This window comes from Drosophila subpulchrella, chromosome 2L (assembly GCF_014743375.2).
Source record: "Drosophila subpulchrella strain 33 F10 #4 breed RU33 chromosome 2L, RU_Dsub_v1.1 Primary Assembly, whole genome shotgun sequence".
Classification (NCBI taxonomy): domain Eukaryota; kingdom Metazoa; phylum Arthropoda; class Insecta; order Diptera; family Drosophilidae; genus Drosophila; species Drosophila subpulchrella.
In genome coordinates this window covers 11,423,706-11,445,134 of record NC_050610.1, presented here as the reverse complement: position 1 = coordinate 11,445,134, position 21,429 = coordinate 11,423,706, and the positions used below count along the sequence as shown (strand labels likewise).

Here is a 21,429-nt window from a genome sequence, read left to right as displayed (position 1 = left end):
ATTGCTAAATTTTGTTAATATATCTTGTATCTCTGTGTTTTTAAATTTACCATATTTTAATAAGCTTTTTCCCCTTCCCCTATTTAATTACAGCCCCTACAACTAAACCTGTTGCAAGCCGTGGACCAGCCGCATCCTGTTGCTTTCAAGCCCAACAATAGCAGCACCCATCAGCCCCATCATTCCCCCAGCACCCAAAACAACAGTAAAAGTGCACGCGCCAATCGCCGCCGACGCCGCAGACGCAACAAGCAGCAGCAAAATTCGCAGCAGCCTGACGCCTTCCGGGATCCAGACGCGCAGCTAACACCGAGCACCTCCTCGTCCACCCCGCACTCTGCACCCAACGATAGACAGGACCACCTAGACTCCCACTTCAACTCCCAATCTCAATCCCAATCAAACAAGATGCCCGCCCGATTCGCCGAGGAAGTTATCACCGCTGAGCCCGCACAGCGTGCCGCCCCCCAATTGGACCTGGGTGGTGGTAACTATGTGCCCCGCCAGCAGCACCTTAACGATGAGATCGCCATCACCGGTTTCTCCGGCCGTCTCCCGGAGAGTTCCACCATTGAGGAGTTCAAGCAGAACCTCTTCGACGGCGTGGACATGGTCAACGACGATCCCCGCCGCTGGGAACGCGGTAAGATAAAGATTATTAAGGTGTTCCTTCTCTATACGTAACTAATCGGTTTCCCCGCTTCCTTACAGGTCTTTATGGACTGCCCGACAGGATTGGCAAGCTTAAGGAGAGCGATCTGGAGAACTTCGACCAGCAGTTCTTCGGTGTGCACCAGAAGCAGGCCGAGTGCATGGACCCTCTGCTGCGCATGCTGCTCGAGCTGACCCACGAGGCCATCATTGATGCTGGTCTGAACCCCAGCGATCTGCGTGGATCCCGCACTGGTGTGTACATCGGTGTGTCCAACTCGGAAACGGAGCAGCATTGGTGCAGCGATGCCGACCGCGTGAACGGCTATGGTCTGACGGGATGTGCCCGCGCCATGTTTGCCAACCGCATCTCCTTCACCTTTGATTTCAAGGGACCCAGTTACAGCATTGACACCGCTTGCTCCAGTTCTCTGTACGCCTTGGAACAGGCCTTCTCCGATATGCGCGAGGGAAAGGTCGACAATGCCCTGGTCGCCGGAGCTGGACTGATCCTCAAGCCCACCATGTCGCTGCAGTTCAAGCGACTGAACATGTTGAGCCCCGATGGCAGCTGCAAGGCCTTCGATGAATCCGGCAATGGATACGTCCGTTCCGATGGTTGTGTGGTGCTCCTCCTGCAGCGCACTTCGGCTGCCAGGCGTGTGTACGCCTCCATCCTCAATGTGCGCACCAACACGGATGGTTTCAAGGAGCAGGGCATCACCTACCCCATTGGCAAAATGCAGAACCGCCTGATCCGCGAGACTTACGAGGAGATCGGCCTGAACCCCGCCGATGTGGTGTACGTGGAGGCCCACGGTACTGGCACCAAGGTGGGCGATCCCCAGGAGGTCAACTCCATTACCGACTTCTTCTGCAAGAACCGTTCTAGCCCCCTGCTGATCGGCTCGGTCAAGTCCAACATGGGTCATTCGGAGCCCGCCTCCGGTGTCTGCTCGGTGGCCAAGATCTTGATCGCCATGGAGGAGGGCGTCATTCCCGGCAACTTGCACTACAACAAGCCCAACCCCGATCTTTACGGACTCGTTGATGGCCGCCTCAAGGTGGTGGACAAGAACTTGCCCTGGAACGGAGGTATCATTGGTCTGAACTCCTTTGGATTCGGTGGCGCCAATGCCCACGTTATCTTGAAGTCGAACCCCAAGCCCAAGGCCCTGACTCCCAAGGATGGAGCTCTGAAAGTGGTCCTCGCCTCTGGACGTACCTTTGAGGCTGTGGAGCAGCTGCTGGAGTCCGCCACCACCCATGCCGATGATGATGAGTACCTGCAACTGATCAACGACATCCACTCGAAGGCCATCCCTAACCACTTCTTCCGCGGCTACGGAGTGGTCAGCAGCAAGGGCACCCACCAGCGTGAAGTGATCGAGGCCACCGACGAGAAGCGTCCCGTTTGGTACGTCTACTCCGGCATGGGCAGCCAGTGGGCCAGCATGGCCAAGGATCTGATGCAGATTGAGGCCTTCGCCAAGACCATTCAGCGTTGTGCCGATGTCCTGAAGCCCGAGGGAGTGGATCTAATCGATGTGCTCACCCGTTCCACGGACAAGAGCTTCGAGAACATCCTGAACTCGTTCATCTCGATCGCCGCCATGCAGGTGGCTCTGACGGATCTGCTCAGCTCTCTGGGCATTCATCCCGACGGAATCGTTGGACACTCGGTGGGAGAGCTCGGATGCGCCTACGCCGATGGCTGCTTCACCCCGGAGCAGACCGTGCTGGCTGCCTACTGGCGTGGAAAGAGCATTCTGGACACCCAACTGGTCAAGGGCAAGATGGCCGCTGTGGGATTAAGCTGGGAGGACGCGCACAGCCGTGTGCCCAGCGATTGCTTCCCGGTGTGCCACAACAGCGAAGACAACTGCACCATCTCCGGCCCGGAGGCCTCCATCGAGGCTCTGGTCGCCAAACTGAACGAGGATGGAGTCTTCGCCAGGGCAGTGAACTCCTCTGGATACGCTTTCCACAGCAAGTACATCGCTGAGGCTGGACCCAAACTACGCAAGAGCCTGGAGAAGATCATTCCGAACGCCAAGAACCGCACCGCCCGCTGGATTAGTACCAGCATCCCAGAATCCGCTTGGAACTCTCCCGTGGCCAAGCAATCTTCGGCCGCCTACCATGTCAACAACCTGCTCTCGCCGGTGCTCTTCCACGAGGCTCTCCAGCACGTGCCCAAGAACGCCATTTCCATTGAGATTGCTCCCCACGGTCTGCTCCAGGCAATCCTTAAGCGCGCCCTGGGTCCCGATGCCACCAACTTGAGTTTGGTGAAGCGCGGCCACGAGAACAACGTGGAGTTCTTCCTCACCAATGTGGGTAAACTCTTTGCCGCCGGTGCCCAACCTCAGGTGCTGAATCTTGTGCGCCCTATTACCTACCCGGTCGGCCGTGGAACTCCCATGTTGAACTCCAAGGTCGGATGGGACCACAGCCAAAAGTGGCTGGTGGCCAAGTTCGGCAAGGAGACTTCTTCCGGTGAGACCATCGTGGAGGTGGATCTCTCCAAGGAGGATGATGCCTTCCTGGCCGGACACACCATCGATGGCAGGATCCTGTTCCCGGCCACCGGTTACATGACCCTTGCTTGGCAGACCTTTGCCAAGATGCGCGGCAGTGAGTTCCACAAGACCCCGGTGGTCATGGAGAACCTCGTGTTCCACCGCGCCACTATTCTCAACAAGAACGCAGTGGTCAAGTTTGGCATTAACTTCTTTGACGGAACTGGCGCTTTTGAGATTTGCGAGAGTGGCAGCTTGGCTGTGTCCGGCAAGATCACCATTCCCGAATCCATTGACAACGAAGAGCTGCCCCTGGAGGAGCAGACTCCCAGCGCTGTGGCCAAGGAGTTGGTGACCAACGACGTTTACAAGGAGCTGCGTCTGCGTGGCTACGACTACGCCGGAATTTTCCGCGGCATCGTTCGCTCCGACACGGTGGCTTCCACCGGTAAGCTTCAGTGGGTGGACAACTGGATCAGCTTCATGGACACCATGCTGCAATTCAGTATCCTGAGCAAGAACCTCCGTGAGCTGTACCTGCCCACTCGCATTGAGCGAGCGGTGATCAATCCTGCCAAGCACTTGGAGCTCTTGGCTGCCCTCACCAAGGAGGAACAGCTTGAAACTGGACTGCCTGTGCAGTGGTACAGCGACATCAACGTGATCAAGAGCGGTGGTGTGGAGTTGCGCGGCCTGAAGGCCAATCTCGCCCAGCGTCGTCCTGGCACACAGGCTCCTCCCACTGTGGAGCGCTATCAGTTCGTGCCCAACAACAACACTACCGATCTGCACGAGAACTCCGAGAAGGCTCGTCTGCACGCTTTGGATGTGGCCATTCAGGTGATCATTGAGAACTCCAGCGGAGCCGTGAAGCTAAAGGGTGTGGAACTGGCCAACGGACGCAACCCCGATGTGCTGGTCGCCAACCGCCTGCTGCAGATTATCGAGGGTGAGCCCGTGCTCACTGGCGATGTGGCTGTGGCCACCTCTAACAACAATGAGGAGACCATCACCGCCGCTCTTGGCGATTCCGGTGTGCGAGTGGTGTCCAAGGATGTGCTGAAGGAACCGGTTGAGCAGAACTGTCACTTTGTCTTTGGCATCGATGTTCTTTCCCGTCCGGACACCAAGACCCTGGAGAACTCCATCGCTAGCATTCGGGAGAACGGCTTCCTGATCCTCGAGGAGACCCTGCCCACTTACACCAAGACGGGTCGTGCTCTGCTGGCCAAATTTGGCTTCGTTGCTGTTCAGGAACAGAGTCTGGGAGCCACCCGTGTCCTGGTTCTGGCCCGCAAGGCCTTGGATCTGAAGACTCGTAAGTCCGTCGTGGTTGTGGCCACCGAGCAGAACTTTGACTGGGTGGATGACCTGAAGGTAGCTCTGGCTACTGCTTCCACCGAGGAGCAGTACGTCTATGTGGTTTGCCAGGGAGAGGAGCTATTCGGAGCCGTTGGTCTGATGACCTGCATCAAGAACGAGAACGGCGGCAAACTGGCCCGCCTGGTCTTCGTTCAAGATGCCAAGGCTGAGAAGTTCTCCCTAACATCGCCACTGTACCGCCAACAGCTGGAGAAGGACCTTATCTCGAACGTGCTGAAGAATGGAGCTTGGGGCACATTCCGTCACCTGAAACTGGAGACCCAACAGGCAACCCTCCAGGTGGAGCACGCCTATGTCAACGCTTTGGTCAAGGGAGATCTGGCCTCGCTCAAGTGGATCGAGGCTGCCCAGGCGGATACCGCTGCCACTGTTGACAAGAACCTGGAGACCTGCACCGTCTACTATGCACCCATCAACTTCCGTGACGTTATGTTGACCTCGGGCAAACTGGCCGCCGATGCTCTGCCCGGAGATCTGGCTGAGCAAGATTGTGTGCTGGGTCTGGAGTTCGCTGGACGAGATACCCAGGGCCGTCGTGTGATGGCCATGGTGCCAGCCAAGTCCCTGGCCACCACCTGTGTGGCCAGCAAGCGCATGATGTGGCAGATTCCCGAGAAGTGGACCATGGAGGAGGCCTCCACCGTTCCTTGTGTGTACTCCACCGTATACTACGCTTTGGTGGTGCGCGGACAGATGAAGAAGGGTGAGAAGATCCTCATCCACGCCGGATCCGGAGGAGTTGGTCAGGCGGCCATCTCTGTGGCTCTGGCCCATGGATTGACCGTGTTTACCACCGTGGGCAGCAAGGAGAAGCGTGAGTTCCTTCTGAAGCGATTCCCCAAGCTGCAGGAGCGCAACATTGGCAACTCCCGAGACACCTCCTTCGAGCAGCTGGTGCTGCGCGAAACCAAGGGACGCGGTGTGGATCTGGTTCTCAACTCGCTCTCCGAGGAGAAACTCCAGGCTTCAATCCGCTGCCTGGGTCTGAATGGACGCTTCCTGGAGATTGGCAAATTCGATTTGAGCAACAACAGCCCACTCGGCATGTCCGTGTTCCTTAAGAACACCTCGTTCCATGGCATCCTTCTGGACAGTGTGATGGAAGGCGAGGAGGAGATGCAAAACCAGGTGGTTTCCCTGGTCGCCGAGGGCATCAAGACCGGAGCCGTGGTGCCCCTGCCCACATCCGTGTTCAACGACCAACAAGTGGAGCAGGCCTTCCGTTTCATGGCCTCTGGCAAGCACATTGGTAAGGTTGTGATCAAGGTGCGCGATGAGGAGGACGGCAAGAAGGCGCTACAGCCTAAGGCGCGCCTGATCAACGCCATTCCACGCACCTACATGCACCCGGAGAAGAGCTACATCCTGGTCGGAGGTCTCGGAGGATTCGGTCTGGAGCTGACCAACTGGCTTGTGACTCGCGGAGCCCGCTACATTGTGCTCACCTCCCGTTCTGGAGTGAAGACCGGCTACCAGGGTCTGATGATCCGTCGCTGGCAGGAACGTGGCGTCAAGGTTGTGATCGATACCAGTGATGTGACCACCGCCGCTGGAGCCAAGAAGCTGCTGGAGAACAGCAACAAACTGGCTTTGGTCGGAGGCATCTTCAACCTGGCCGCCGTCCTTCGCGACGCTCTGATCGAGGATCAGACCGCCAAGGACTTCAAGACAGTGGCTGATCCCAAGGTGACGGCCACCAAGTACCTGGATCAGTACTCCCGCACCATCTGCACGGAGCTGGACTACTTCATCTGCTTCTCCAGTGTGTCCTGCGGTCGCGGCAACATTGGACAGACCAACTACGGTTTGGCCAACTCTGCGATGGAGCGAATTTGCGAACAGCGCCAGGTGAGCGGATTCCCAGGAACCGCCATCCAATGGGGAGCCATCGGAGACACCGGTTTGGTTCTGGAGAACCTTGGTGACAATGACACCGTGATCGGAGGAACCCTGCCCCAGAGGATGCCATCTTGCCTGCAGACCATCGACCTGTTCCTGCAGCAGCCCCATCCCGTCGTCGCCTCCATGGTGGTGGCCGAGAAGCGCAAGTCAGACCAGTCGGCTGGAGTCAGCCTAATCTCCACCATTGCTAACATCCTTGGTTTGAGGGATACCAAGAACATCCAGGACGGAGCATCGCTTGCTGACCTGGGCATGGATTCGCTTATGAGCGCAGAGATCAAGCAGACGTTGGAGCGTAACTTCGACATTGTTCTGTCCGCCCAGGAGATCCGCCAGCTCACCTTCGGAGCCCTTAAGGCTATGGATGGCGGAGCTGAGGCCAAGCCAGCCGCTGCTGCTCCCGCCGCAGCTGCAGGTGCCACTGGAGCCGCTGATACAACCATCAGCTCTGGAGGATCCTCACGCACGGCCAGCCCGATGGGCGATGGAACCCAGGTGGTGTTCACCACTGCCCTCATCCCCACCAAGGCAATCGTAGCGCTGGAGACCAAGGCACCTGCGAATAGCAAGCAGAGCCCCATCTTCTTCGTTTCCCCGATCGAGGGCTTCGCCTCCGCTCTGGAGCCGCTGGCCAAGCGATTGGAGGTGCCCGCCTATGGACTTCAATTCACGGAAGATGTTCCCTACGATTCTCTGGAATCGGCGGCTAAGTTCTTCATCAAGCAACTGCGTTCCGTCCAGCCAAAGGGTCCGTACAAGCTAGCCGGATACTCGTTCGGCTGCCTGCTCGCCTACGTGATGGCCGGCATTCTGGAGGAGACCAACGAGGTTGCCAACGTGATCATGTTAGACGGTGCTCCCACCTACGTCAACTGGTACACGAGCAGCTTCAAGCAGCGCTACACGGACGGCAGCAACCGGGACAACGACAACCAGAGCTACGGTCTGGCCTACTTTGGAATCGTGCTGGCCAACATCGACTACAAAGCGGTAAGTGTGAAGGATTATCTCTGGTTAAATAACAAAATCTAATAATCCATGTTTTATAATCAACAGCTGGTGCGCCTGCTACTATTGATCCCCACATGGGAGGAGAAACTCGAGAGGTTCGCTGAGCTGATGAGCAATGAGATCACCCAGCCCGCGGAAACGGTAAGTGCAGCAAGACTCCTACAAAAAGTGGTTCTATTTTACTAAATGATTTCTCTTTGCCAACCTGCAGATCAAGAAATCCGCCACTCTGTTCTACAAGAAACTGGAGCTGGCCGATGGCTACCTGCCCACTCTGAAGCTCAAGTCGAGCGTTACCCTGGTGAAGCCCACAGACAACTCTGCTAAGCTGGACGAGGACTATCGTCTCAAGGAGGTGGGTTTTACACACAGCCAAAAAGAAGCGATTGTATGCTAAATATGATTTTATATTCGTAGGTCTGCACAAAGCCCGTTGAGGTTCACACCGTTGAGGGCAATCACCGCACCTTCCTTATTGAGGATCAATCGTTGAAGACCATCCAGAGCATACTGAAGCGTCTGTTCAACTAGGCTACACAGAGGACTAGCATAAGAGTTGTGGATGTGGCATAGCCCTACGACCCACGACCCACATCATCACCCACTCACCGTCACCGTCACACACATCCAATACTCGGGTTCTATGCACCATGTGGAGCCACGGAACACATCGACACCTAGTTAGCATACTTAGTGATTGAATTTACGTTGTTGAGCCGCAAGGAATCGCTCGCCCCATCCCAGTTACGCACAGCTAGAAGAGATAAGTCAACAGATCGGATTGGATTGGAGTGGATCGGATTGCATCGGCCTAACTGCTGTCTTGCAGGCCTGTATACTTTGGTCCAAAATTTAGTCTACAGTCCCTGCGATTCTGGGCAGTTGAAAGGATGCAAAACGAGAGACCCAATTCATTACACTTAACGCTTTGTGCACCGTACAGTTCCAGTACCCGACATTCCTTGAGAGCTAGACGGCACTAGACGTCCCAACTTACCAAATATATCTTTTATGCTCTATCTATAATGTATGTCGCATATTCTAGTTTTATTGCCTAGTTGTAAGCCTACAATTTGTAGTCGCGCATGTAATGAATTTCATTCCTCGAACTAACGCAAGAAAAGAAACTACAAAATTTGTTATCTCTCTTGATGTATAAAATAATCGCAGAAAAATGATCACTCATGAATATTGTGGATATTAAAATTACACCATACTAAAAAATAATACAAAAAATGTTTTCTTATTTCGAATTTAAAAATCGTATCTAATGGTACCCCCATATTGAGATATTGATAGGAAATTCCAATGGTTTTGCACATCAGAAGACTTCATCCAATTCCGAATAGCACATATATAAAAAACTTTAGTCATTTTTGAAACAATTACTTATTTATTTAAGGTTTTCTGAAATTATTTAGCAAAAAATATTTATAGGGATTTTAAACTGTACCATTTTACTTATTTTCTCTTTTGCAACTTAGTTTCCGATGGTTCCGCACCGTATCTTACAGGATATTCATATTGATGGGTGCCGGGTCTTCTTATTATCTCACACATAATAAAAATAACATACTTAAAAGTTAATGACAATGCTGCGTGTTACAAAGTTAGCGTATCCTGAACCTATACATATAAAACTCGCATATTTCGGACACATTCCAATTATAACAAAATAAAAACGTAACGTAAACTAATGTAGTTAGGCTAGAACTAATATATAACTGATTCAGTACGAACTAATTGTTTTCAATTTCTCGCTTTTATTTAACGCTTTTATAAGGCATTAAAGACTAAATAATAAATACATGTATATAAAACACAAAATTAAAGCTTAGCTAGGTCGGCGATACAGCTGAAGACCTCTGACAATCTAATTGGTACATTATAATATAGACGTGGCGGGGGGACGGATACCTCCCCCAGGACCACAAATAGCGGGCATTAAGTTTTCAATTAAGGACATCGAGTGAGTGGTTTGTTTTGAGCTCAAGGGAGGTTATTATCTGGGGATCGAGGATCGAGTAACATGTACGATATCAGCGATTGCGAGTTGCGGTTAGAATACAATATCAATATCGCTAATCATACAAATACTTATAGAGTGTGGTATAGTAATAAGTTTTATGCAAATATTCATACTGCTTCATCTAAATGCTATCCATTACTGTTTTCTGTTTTCTGATTTCTGTTTTCCATTTAGTTTGAAACTGTTTTTAAATACGTAGCTTTATACGCTCTAAACTTGGTTTAGCTTTGTGTGTGGCATCTTCGATCCTCTTTTTCAGCGCCCTTTTAAAAAATGTAATTCTTTTTTACGTTTCTTTATCGGTTTCAATTCCCCCAAGTTACTGTGACGGCTCCGCTTGCTGTGCTCGACTAATTGTTAGATTATCATATTATTATTATTATATTTTATGAGCGCCTTCTATGAGCTACCATACTGCTAAATGCAATTATTTACACAAACATTTTCAGTTAAGAACGTACGAATTATCATTATATATTTTTGGGTATCTCCATCATTTCTGCACGGGGTCTATAGAAGTGAAAACGACAAGCTATGCTTCCTACTATGACTTCAATCTGCTCCTACCAGTCGCAAGTGCCGATTCCTAATCCCTTATTCTTTTGTTTGACAAATTGGTTTCTAGCGCTTTAGAAGCTATCATCGCTGTCGCTGTGCTCCGGCTGCTCCTCGCCCACGATCAGTTCGTCCTCCTGATCCTCCTCCTCCTCCTCAATGTCCTCGCTCTCGTAAGCCTCTTCGGCCGCCTCGGCGATCTGGTCGATCTGCTCCTCGTAGGCAGCATGTCATGCCAGTCCGTTGGCATCGGCGGCGTCTTCCGACCAGCTGACCTCCATGGGTGTGCAGGGCAGGGCCTCCTCGATGGACATGCGGGATGGTGGTTGCTTGGGCCGCTTGGACAGGGATCCGCCCGAGGCGGTGCTGGAGGCGGAAGAGCTGCGCATCATATCCTCCGACGAGGCCGAGCAGCTCTCGTCCTCGGAGTTGGCCCCGGAAACCATGGCCTCGCCGGCCGACTCCTGAATCTCTTGGAACTTCTTGGCCTCGCTGGACATTAGCTTCATGGTGGAGCTGCGTGGACGCATCTCTGCTCCCGCCGCTTGTGGTGAGCTGGAGCATAGGGGAGTATCCTCGTGCCAGTCGGGCAGGTTGAGCTCATCCTGTTGCCTCTGCCGCTGGCCAGAGGATTCGCAAACCGCTGAGCTGGAGGCCGAAGCCTTAATGCACACCGAATGGGAGCGGGCGCGGGACAGAGGACGACCCTCCGTCTCCCCGGAGTGGCTGCTGCTCCTCAGCAGAGCCGTGGCCGACATGCTCTGGCTGAGGGGATTGGGATGAGCGGGGGAGGAGCCTCCGTTTGTGGCAACACCATTGGAGTGACCATTGGTCGACAAGGTCTGTCGTCGCTGGATGGGACAACGCTCGTTGCTGCTTCTCAGGGAACCAGCTCTTCGCACTATCTTCGAGGTGTTACCCTTAAACGAGGACTCATCATCGATCTCCAGGGTCCAACTGACCGAGTCATTGCGCTCGATCATGCCCTTCATCACCGGCGAAGTGGGCGAGGAGGTGGTCACCGCAATGTCCAGGCCACTGCGACCCAAGCTGCAGCGGCTGTTGTCATGGTAGCTGGTGGAGCGATCCAGCAACTTGGCCTCGGCCGCCTGGAGCTGCACGGATCGCTGCTTGAGGTGGTACTGCAGCTCCTCCTTGTCGAAGGTGAGCCGCGTGCGCTTGATGCTCTCGTATTTGTAGGCCTTCTGGAGTTCCTCCATCTTCTGCTGCATGTCCCTGGAGGAGATTAGGTAAGGGTTAGTTGGGGTTTACATAAAGGTTATTTTCTAAGTACTTACTTCTCCTTTTCGGTCTTGGCCTCCAGTTCGGTGCGCAGCATCTCGTTTTGGGCCTCTAGAAGGGCCACCCGGTTGCCCAGCTTCAGGCGCTCCTCGCTCTCACGGATGAGGTCCGACTTGGCCTTGCTGAGGGAGGAGATCTCCGCCTGCTTCAGCTCCAGGACGCAGCGCAGGCTGTCGGCCTCGCTGGTCAGCCGGCTGAGTTCCGCGGAGGCGGGATCCGGCAGACTGGAGCAGGGACTGCGGCGCTGCGAAGATGTACGCAGCACGGAAATCTCGTCCTGGGAAAGAGCCAATCGATCCCTCAAATCCCGCTCATTGTGCTCCTTGTTGGCCTTCAGGGTGGTCAGCTCCTTGGTGAGGCTCCTCACCCGATCGCTGAGCTCCTGCTCCCGCTGGTTGGCCTCCGAGAGGCGGGCGGCATGGGTGTTCTCCTTGCGAATGAGCTTCTCGCGGTTCTCCTGCTCCTGGGCCTCCAGCTTTTGCAGGCGTGTCTGCAGCTCCAGGATCTTGTGCTCGGCGGTGGTCAGGTGTTCCTGCTTGAGGGTGAGTTTGTGGGAGACCTCCATGTGGTAGGCCTGTTGGGCCTGTTTGCTCTCCTCGTCCTTGGCACGCAGTTGGGATTCCAGATCGCAGAACCTTTGCTTGGCAAGCATTTGCACCTCCAGTACTTTCTCTTCAGCTGAAAAAAGGGGAAACCAAGTCATTAGCTATTGTTGATAAGGTAAATATGAGGAGTACCCACCTTGCTTCAGTTCAGTGCGATGCAGATGATCCCTTTCCTGCTCCCTGGCGGCCCACTCCACATCCTTGGCATGCAGATCCTCGCGCAGCTGCTCGCAATCCCTTTGCGTCTGCTGCAGCAGCCGGATCGTCTCCTCCAGCGCTCCCTTGGTCCGGGCACACTGCTCTTTGGTCTCCTTGCAGGCAAACGCATCCAGCTGTAATCCGCAAAAGAAACAAACGATCTTGGTTAGAGTCGAGCCGCTATAAATCCAGCTATAAAGTTAGGGTCTCTTCAGGTAGTTAGGGTAATTAAAATGAAATTTTCATCTCGATCTCAAGAGTTTTGCACGGAAGTCGCACAAAGACGAAATTGTCTGAGATTGAGACAATGTCTCTGAGTCGGGGAATTTCCGCGAGCAGACAATGGTTTTCGAGGGTCTCGTTCGAGAGGTTCATACATATAACGGTCAAAGGTCGTCTGGGAAATCCCACACAATAAATTTTTAAGATTTTTATTTGCTTTCGGAAATGCTTGATTACCTACAACTTTTTTAACAATTTCTATATTTTTTATAAAGTAATTTAAAAGTAGGAGTACCAATTGATACATTTACTTGCGTAGTTCTTAGCTTTTAAGATATTCAGAAATAAATATTTTTATCGACATATTAGTTATATACTTTAATTTCCTTGTATGATTAAACATATATAATGTTCTGATTGAACTATTTCTTTGTTTTTCTTCAAAATTTTTATAAATTCACTTTATTATTAAAATCTTGTTTCCATTGATCTACTTCTTATGTATATGCAAAGCATACCTGTTGCTGTTCAAAGGCCTGGGAAAAATTGAAGTTATCCATAAAATTGGTGTTGGTTGGAGTGCTGGGAACCGTCCAACAAATCAAATCGGTGTCCAAGTCCATGGTCTGTGCCGATAGATTCTCGTTGGTGAACTCAAAATTCTCAAACATTTTGCTATATTTCGAAGAGCAGAGACGGTGTGTGTTGAACACGAATACTTGAAGTAGACTGATGACAAAATTTGGCCAACCATCGGCTTTTATAGTGGAACAGCAGGTAGGAAGTGAAAGAGGAGGACTTCCGCAGGTAGCGACAGGGATCAAACGAATATCCCCGGATATGGCCAGCAAAATATTTACGAGGGATTCCGAGGCAGATGAAAAAATGCAGTTCTAAAAACATGCTGGGAAAAGGGTGAAAGATTTGGGAATTTCGCTCCAGCACGCGGAGAAAAAACGAAACTATGCAATTGTGGGTGTATTCTTTGCTGGTCTACGCCCACTGGCTGGCCAAAGATTTCTAGGGCGGATCCACCCATTCCGGCTTAAAGATCGCCGGCCAACTTCATGTGGTTTGGGATCAGCCACCGACCCTTCGGAGCATTTGTCACGCGTCTGCCAGCTGAAGGTGGAAGACAATTTTCCCTTTTTGGGGCGGCCACTGAGGGCACTTCAATTTCGCCGTAATGGCGCGCACCTTCTCTGCATCAGTTTGGGTGGATGCGTATCGAAGTGCCAGAGCGCCTCAAAGGATCTCGAAAGGGTATGGGTTTTGAAGGAACTGGAGAAAATCATTTCAAGTACCTCAAACTCGATCTATGAAATTGTAATTTGCATAGGAGTTTGGTTTCGGCATAATTTGACAAATTACAATAAACCTTAAACCTTCAAGAATAACTCGAATACATAAAATATGGTGAATACTTAAGAAACAAATAATGTTGTGATAGATGACCATTTTCCTAGCCCTATACCACTACCAATAATATAATCTGGGTATTGTATATTGAAATCTTCCACATAATTTAAGAAATGAATATCAATGAGTTACAAAAAAAATCGTTAAGTTTCAGGAATAAGTCGAATACACAAAAAAGTAATGTTAGGTGGCAATTTGCTATCCCCATATTAATCAATATTTATTACAACCAGCTGGTTAAATGTTAATAGAACTCAACAAGTTTTAAGATTATAAGTTTTTTTCTCGTCCTCGTTTAAAACTAAACCTTAAAATCTAGAGTTTAACTCCTGTTATTAGTTTAACATGCGGTTGTGAAACCAGTATGGATAAAAAAGAAAACACTTTGTTTCGTATAAATATAGAAATTCCTTAATTGGTTTGCATCATTTTGCAAAATTTAATTTGTATATAAGCTTAAGCCTTGCTTGAATGATATGTTTAATGTTTTCCAAATTAATTTTTAACTGGTTTTAAATTGTCCCGATCGATTGCAGCAGTCGCCAGTCGGTTGACCAAATCTGATCCCCAAATTAAGAGTTGCCGACCAAGTTGCAAATTGCCTTATCCACACGCCTGCCGTCGCCGTCGATCCTGTCCAGCAAATTAATAGCCATCATGTCGCTGTCTCCGTCTCCGTCTCAGTCGAAATGGAAATGGAAATGGAAGTCGGTGTCTCGATGGGTGACAGTCAAAGTGGGCACTGGCTACGATGACCGACCGGTCAAAGACAGCGGCATTTACCTGACGAGCGTCCTTGTCGCAATTAAAGTGTTGAAATTAGTGACTCGCCGCCGTGAAACTGGCTCGACTGGATTTAATCCTTTGCTGCCCCGGCAAGATAGGCAATCTAGGTTGCACACTTTGTAATTTATGGATTTAAGGCAATGCCATCGCCAGCTGCAATTATCCTTGGCATTTAATAACGCGCTGTAAAATGTGAAGACCTAATAAAAATGGACACGAGCCGGGTTGTCCTTTTCCCAAACGATGCAATGTCCTTGTATCCCTACAACAGTGCCGGTCGCTCTTCCATGGTTTTCACACCAAATTGTGAAATCTCGCTGGATCGTATTTAAATAAATATTTATGTTGCAACATCAGTTTAGGCTTTTAGTGGGAAAATATTGCGCCATTGCCTCGTTCGCCGGAATTAAGAGAAAACCCAGGCAAATAAATCCCCTTCATGTTTGCATTTGCGGCCCAAACCGGTAGTCGCGTTTTCAACAAGTTAGCCAAATATTGTGGTAGGCTCTTCCGTAATTCCTCTTAATAACACTGGGTTTCTTTTTTCGAAATGTGCCTTAAACAAATACCGAAGAACCTAGACAAATATGCAAATTGCGTGCGAACATATGCAAGCGCCAATTGTTCTTGGGAAAACATTTTAAGTAATTGGGGGTTTGTTTATAATAATTATTAAAAGAAAAATATACAATCGCCATTAAGACATATGTGGGCTCTCAAAAAAACCTAAGAAAAAGGAAAAAAGGAAAAACCAAGATACCAAAAATAGCAATTTCAAGCATTCAAGGTAAACCTTTATAATTAATATTAAATAAATGTTGATTAAGAAATCTTTTACATATGTCTAAACTCAAAAAATGAATTTTAAGGTTTTCTTAGGTAACTTTAATATTAATATAGAATGTGGGAGTTCAATTAAATGCTATAAAATATAAAATCTCTTTAAAATATGCCTAGACCCTAATTAATATTTCGAGAACTTTTTGTTTCCCGAAATTTTAAAATAACTTCTGGGATCTAAAGTAAATTTAAAAAAAAACAAGGGAGAACGCTATAGTCGAGTACCTCGACTATCAGATACCCGTTACTCAGCTTAAGCGACCAAAGGGAAATGGAGATATGCAAGCAGCAAAGCGAGATTTAAATGCGCCACCTACCGGCGGAAGACTGATTTAAGCGTTGTGGGCGTTAGGGTAGGCGTGAAAAATTAATTATTCAATAGAATAAGTTAGCCGCGCACTTTGCTCTCTCTGAGCGCCGGCAGTGCTTTTCTCTTTGCCGCTAAGTTCGGCCGGCAACTATTTACATACACACACATACACGCGTAAAAACATTTCGCACTGTCTGGCTCTGACGTCATAGCTTTTTTCTTGGGAGGTTTGTGGGCGTTAGAGTGGCCGTAGAAAAATTTTTTTTTGGTCAATCGATAGGTATGGACAAGACTAATACATTTCAGTTAAAATTTTCTATCTAACATCAAAACTGTAGGAGCCACAGTTTTGGGCGGTTTGTGGGCGTTAGAGTGGGCGTGGCACTCTACTGAAACAAACTTGCGCTGCGTAAGAAGCTCAGGAATCTGCTCGCCAAATCTCAATAGCCTAGCTCTCATAGTTTCCGAGATCTCAGCGTTCATCCGGACAGACGGACAGACGGACAGACGGACAGACGGACAGACGGACATGGCTAGATCGACTCGGCTAGTGATCCTGATCAAGAATATATATACTTTATGGGGTCGGAAACGCTTCCTTCTGCCTGTTACATACTTTCCGACGAATCTAGTATACCCTTTTACTCTACGAGTAACGGGTATAATGATAGAATACTAAAAACTCTTTTGAATATGTCCTAACTAAAATAATTAACGTATTCTTTTTAATGTAAATAAAAGTTTTGGTACTTTAAATGATACTGTACAATAATAACAATACGTTTCGAAAAATTGAGGAGTATTTGAAATCCTTTTATATGTTTAAAAATAATAGTTTCATTTAATTATTTTTGGTTAACTATTTTTCGCCTTTCTTTTTTGTTAACTATTTTCTACCTTTCCAAAATCCCCAGATGGAAAATAAAACGATTTGAGTTCTTTTCTTCCCGCATTGCACAACTTCCTGTAAATTCCCCCCGGCTCAGGGTGCAAAAATTCCGACAACAGCTTAAGGGATTCCGGAATTTCTTTCCGCATTAATGACTTTCCATTCAAAAAAAAAGAGAAGAATCGCTTGCAAATGGCCAACGCAAATGACATCAATACAATGCCAGCAGCTGATGGCCCGGGGAATTATCTTTTCATTTGCGGATTGTGTCACTTTCAGCTTGCACAAGACTTAAGACCGGCTGAAATCAGATGATTTTCCAGCAGCAGCAGTTGTTTCCATTATCCTGACAGCATTCTGCATGTGTTGGCCCAAAGACAATGGATTTACGCAATTGTCAACATTTTTGGTAACACACCAAAGACTACAACTTGGGGGGAAAATGTGCTGTACAGATAAATCAGAAAATCGAAAATTCGAATTCTACCTAAAGCAATTGTGGTTGAAAAGTCAGCAGACAAACATCATCATAAATCGATTTATGATGTACGCAGATGAGGTCTGCGTAGAACCTCCCCTATATGCAAATGTTAAATTAATGCTTTTCGCATTTGTCGCCGATTTTTATGGCCTTGTTATTGTGATTTAATGGAGGTGAAGAAGGGGACTGCCTTCAGAATAGCAGGTACCTTTTTTTAAAGCCTGTCCCTTCCGCATCCTTTAGCAGGCTTTTGAAGCAGAAATCTTGCCAAAACTCACACCGTATACCCGCGAATTTTCGTTTTGTTCTATCAGAATCCTTTACACCGAAAAATGGCAAACAATTAATTGAATAGCCGTCTCACACCCTTTCATTTTTCAGCCCGGGGAAAGGCTTTCACTGTCGGCAAAGGGTAGGGTTTTAGAGCAGGGGATTTTTCCCAACTTTTGTTCGAAATTTTCGGTATAGTTTTTAATTAGTGCAAACACAAAAAGTGCACCCATGTCCGGGGCTCAGTTTTCAGTTTTCAGGGGTTCGAGGCTTAGCCCACACTGACACAATTAAACAAAATTAGCTCAACTTTAAGCATAGATTAAGGCAAATTTCTCAAACAATGAGTGCTGCACATGTGAAACAATTCGGGAATTATTAGAGCAGGTGATCCCGATCCAAGGATACTCGGCACATGTTCAGGACAATGAAAAAGGGCAGGGAAAGGTATAGATATGCCAGTAGTATCTTTTCGATTTGCCTTCAAAGGGCTTATAAATCCCTGGCGCCTGTTTTCCCAGCAAATCCCTCAACCGACCTCACCCATGCTGATCCCAGATCCTTACTCCCTATACTTCTTAAGTTTTACTTCTGAACTCACCTCTTGGGTCATGAACTGCACCATGACGGCGAGTCCCAGGACCTGGCGGTGCTCCTCCCGCCGCTCCAACTGGTTGTCCTCGAGGAACTTGGCCAGGCGGGCCCCGTCCAGCACCCCGTCATCCGCGAAGGGTTTCAGGACGGGATACTGGGCGGCTATATCAACGCGGGGCGTGGCCATCATCGTCATCGAGCTGATCGACGGTGCCACTTCGTTGGACAAGGACAAGGCGGTCGGCTAATGTTTGAAAATAAATTAATAGGTAAATAGAGAATTTATACTTTTGTGTTCTTGTAAAAATATTTAAACAGTTTTTTATGAATTTATTAAAATCGGACCCCAACCATTTTTAGAAACATACAAAAAATCTACATATTTAAGAGATCTTGAAATGGATAGATAGTTGTGAGATAGAACGATACTAGTTCTGGTTCCTTAAGTATTCGATTAAAATTCAGATGAGCTTATACAACTCAGATTAAAAATAATGATATAAAATTTGAACTCACAAAATGATTCTAAACTTATCTCTTTTTAGTAAATGTAAAATATTTTAGATTATGTAACTAAGCAAATTGAAAATATTTTTTTTGCCATTCCTTAAATCTAATACAAAGATAAAAAAACTAAGAACATTTTTTCCCTAGTTTAAAATATGTCATTCTAATAAACAAATACAAATTATAGTTGGACGCCATTCCTCATTCTTCCCAAATTAACAAAAGAACATTTACTCACCTCATTTGCAGTAGTAAAAGAAACTGCTTTGACCTCCGAATCCTGTGGTTTCATTGGCGGAAGGGGGGCTGCTGCCTTGGAGGCCTGTGGCTCCTGCTGGGGGACAATACCGCTCTGGTCCTCGCACCTCTTCAACTTGGCCTCCGTCTCACAGGGCAGCTCATTCCCAATGGACGATCGCTTCGAGTCCCGCGCCATCGGCGGAGTTGGACATCCGCTCGAGGATTGGCCATTGTTCAGCTCCTGGAGTTCGGTTTGATCCACACCAGAACGCAGGGATTCTGCAAAAATACAAGTTAAAGACAGAAATTAGAAAGTGCTATAAATCAAAAAAGAAACGAGCTACAGAAAGTACTATTTATTATCAAATTGTAAGCCAAAGAAATGGCAAATACCAGGGATTACGCAAACCTCGACCAGCGAAAGTCTTTGCTCATCAACTTGGAAGATGAAAATCTAGCTGTCGTTGAAGATGAGCTAACGATGATGAGCTAACCGTGATTCACCTAGCTATATATCCACTCCTCTCCAGGGCGAAAAAAAATTACATGAGTAATTGCTTCGTGCCCGAGAAAGAAAGAAACCGCAATGGCGGTAAATTTTCTTTTTGCATAATTCTATTGACAAAAGGGAAAGCGGCCTACATATATAGTTAGGTGTAAGTGCTGCCACGCCCACCGTCACCAGCTAATATAACGCCTTGGGTTTGGAGGCGGAGGCCATCATCATCAATTACCGGATTGGATTGGATGGGATGGCTCCTCTCATCGGGGGGCTGTCAATTAGAGAGGATGCGTGGCCAATTTTTGTGGCCAACAAATTGGCCTTGACAAGCCAGGGAATACATGATATATGTATGGTGTATATATCCAGGGGAGGGAGTTCACTAACCGCTCTGATCGATCCATCGATCGTGTGTGCCTGCCCATACATAACTCAGCCCGATTTCCTTACAAGCCACGCGCCGATTCGCCACGATTCCAAATCGAAGCTGTGGACAAACCCATAGATACCCCAACATATCCGATGTGGTGTCCATAATCAACGGTTGACGGTTTTATGTTACCGCATAAATTTATAGCCATAGCTAAAGACAAAGTTGTCACTGTGTTTGCACAAGTTTGCCTATCGAATGAGCGAAATTTGTAGTTGCCTTCCGGAGTTGTCATCAAGATCATTACCCCGGGATGTTTGTTTAACTATTGAAAGTGAATTACCAAGTCATCCAGGTGTAATTTGGATATTGAATATCGAAAAAAAGTAATCAAGGTAATAGGAAACCAAGCTATGCTACAAAAAGTGTACTATTTCCTTAAATAATATTGAAATTCAAGAAGCCTACAAAAATGTAAGCCCTATAGTCTAAGTCTTAAGTCTTTTTATAATTAAAATATATTTTTATATATAACAAAATATATGTATTGTAAAAGATTAGCTAATATTCATAACGATGAAAACCTTTTATTTTGATTCATTAATACTAAAATAACTTGTTGCTTAAGGAATTTTGTTGGTACTATTTATGCCTTATAAAATTGAGCTTACTTAAATTATAATTATGTTAAATTGATTTAGTTTTAATTTGTAATATTTTACACATGTTTAAGAATTTAACATATCATTTTTATTTTTTACATGATGAACTGACTTTCACAAAATGAAACAATTTTTCTTTCTCAATAAAATAAAACCTGCTGTTTCAGGAAATTGATCAATGCTGTAAAATAATTTACAAATTAGTCAAAGACAGCCGTTGCAAAGTGGCTAAAATGTAAGCGTTCGATTTTAGCCGCTTTAAATGATTGTGCAATAATCTGCGACTGAGCAAGCCACTGAAACTGTAAAGTAAACGAAACCCGATTCGCATGAAATGGATTTGTTGTTTAACAAATCAAAGCATAAATTATTTGATTATATCTGGGGGCTTTCAACATTTCGAGTGTCTTTTTTGATTTAAGATAAACATTATGTTGACATTTCTGAAGCAGTTGGCTGTGAAATTTGTTTGCCAACATGAGCTCCTTTGACTTTTCCCATTTTGCGTTCCAAGAATACATTTAATAATTATTAATGACAGACCTTCAGCACCACCTGATCACTAATTTCTTATTCTTTTCCCCGACTTTGAAATATCTCAATGACACACGACTCAAACAAGTCTGGCACACGACTTTCGAGGGGACATTTCTCATGGCAATTAGGCGATTAAGTGACATTAGCTACGACCAATTAATTGCAAGGCCAAGAAAATTGGCCAGTTCCCAGTCCTGTTGCGGATTTTCCCCAGATTGCAGCCAGAATATTCTCACGGCCCTGTTTTGTCCCTGGAGAATCGCAACAAGTTTGTCGACAGATCTCCGGAGTGAGCGAAAGACCCCTTATGGCGTTGGGTCGATTTTATGGCTGAAAACCGACCACCTCAGTAGTTATATGACTGAAAACTATACTTTCCCATATCCGATCCCATTTACCAGCCCATGTTGCACTTGGATTTTTATGAGACTCGGAAAAACTCAGCAGCGGGTGATTTCATTCAGAAATTTTCGTCCTGCCAGGTTTTTTCTCAATCTGTTGTCGTGGGCACGTGGATTTTCCCAAATGTTGCTAGGTGAGTGATTGGTATATATACTTTATAAGGTTGGAAAAATGAAAAGAGTATCTGGAACATTTCAGAAATATTTTACGTTTACCAATCTCAGTTATAACTACCTACAG

At 47.5% G+C, this 21,429-nt stretch overlaps 2 protein-coding genes across 7 annotated transcripts in view; one reads left to right on the top strand and one right to left on the bottom strand.

Moving 5' to 3' along the window:
- Window positions 1-95: 95 nt before the first annotated feature.
- LOC119548672 (fatty acid synthase) lies at window positions 96-8,705 on the top strand. Its single transcript, XM_037856111.1, has 5 exons — window positions 96-643; window positions 712-7,448; window positions 7,515-7,610; window positions 7,681-7,824; window positions 7,887-8,705. The coding sequence occupies exons 1-5, from the start codon at window positions 409-411 to the stop codon at window positions 7,998-8,000; spliced, it is 7,326 nt and encodes a 2,441-aa protein (XP_037712039.1). The 5' UTR covers window positions 96-408; the 3' UTR covers window positions 8,001-8,705.
- Window positions 8,706-9,940: 1,235 nt separating this feature from the next.
- Window positions 9,941-21,429, bottom strand: part of LOC119548673 (myosin heavy chain, muscle) — an 88,135-nt gene continuing 76,646 nt past the window's right edge. For all 6 annotated transcript variants that reach the window (XM_037856112.1, XM_037856114.1, XM_037856115.1 and 3 more), the window contains 5 exons: window positions 18,715-18,995; window positions 17,977-18,213; window positions 12,097-12,292; window positions 11,352-12,033; window positions 9,941-11,289 (listed from right to left, as the gene is read on the bottom strand). In XM_037856112.1, coding sequence (XP_037712040.1) covers window positions 10,284-11,289; window positions 11,352-12,033; window positions 12,097-12,292; window positions 17,977-18,213; window positions 18,715-18,995 — 2,402 coding nt within the window. In that variant the 3' untranslated portion in view covers window positions 9,941-10,283. The remainder of the gene's footprint in view (window positions 11,290-11,351; window positions 12,034-12,096; window positions 12,293-17,976; window positions 18,214-18,714; window positions 18,996-21,429) is intronic.

Bases quoted from the DNA above. Each gene is read 5' to 3' on its own strand.
- LOC119548672 (XM_037856111.1), top strand. From the start codon at position 409: ATGCCCGCCCGATTCGCCGAGGAAGTTATCACCGCTGAGCCCGCACAG. The intron at 7,611-7,680 runs GTAAGTGCAGCA...GCCAACCTGCAG, and splicing joins TCACCCAGCCCGCGGAAACG to ATCAAGAAATCCGCCACTCT. The intron at 7,825-7,886 runs GTGGGTTTTACA...TTATATTCGTAG, and splicing joins AGGACTATCGTCTCAAGGAG to GTCTGCACAAAGCCCGTTGA.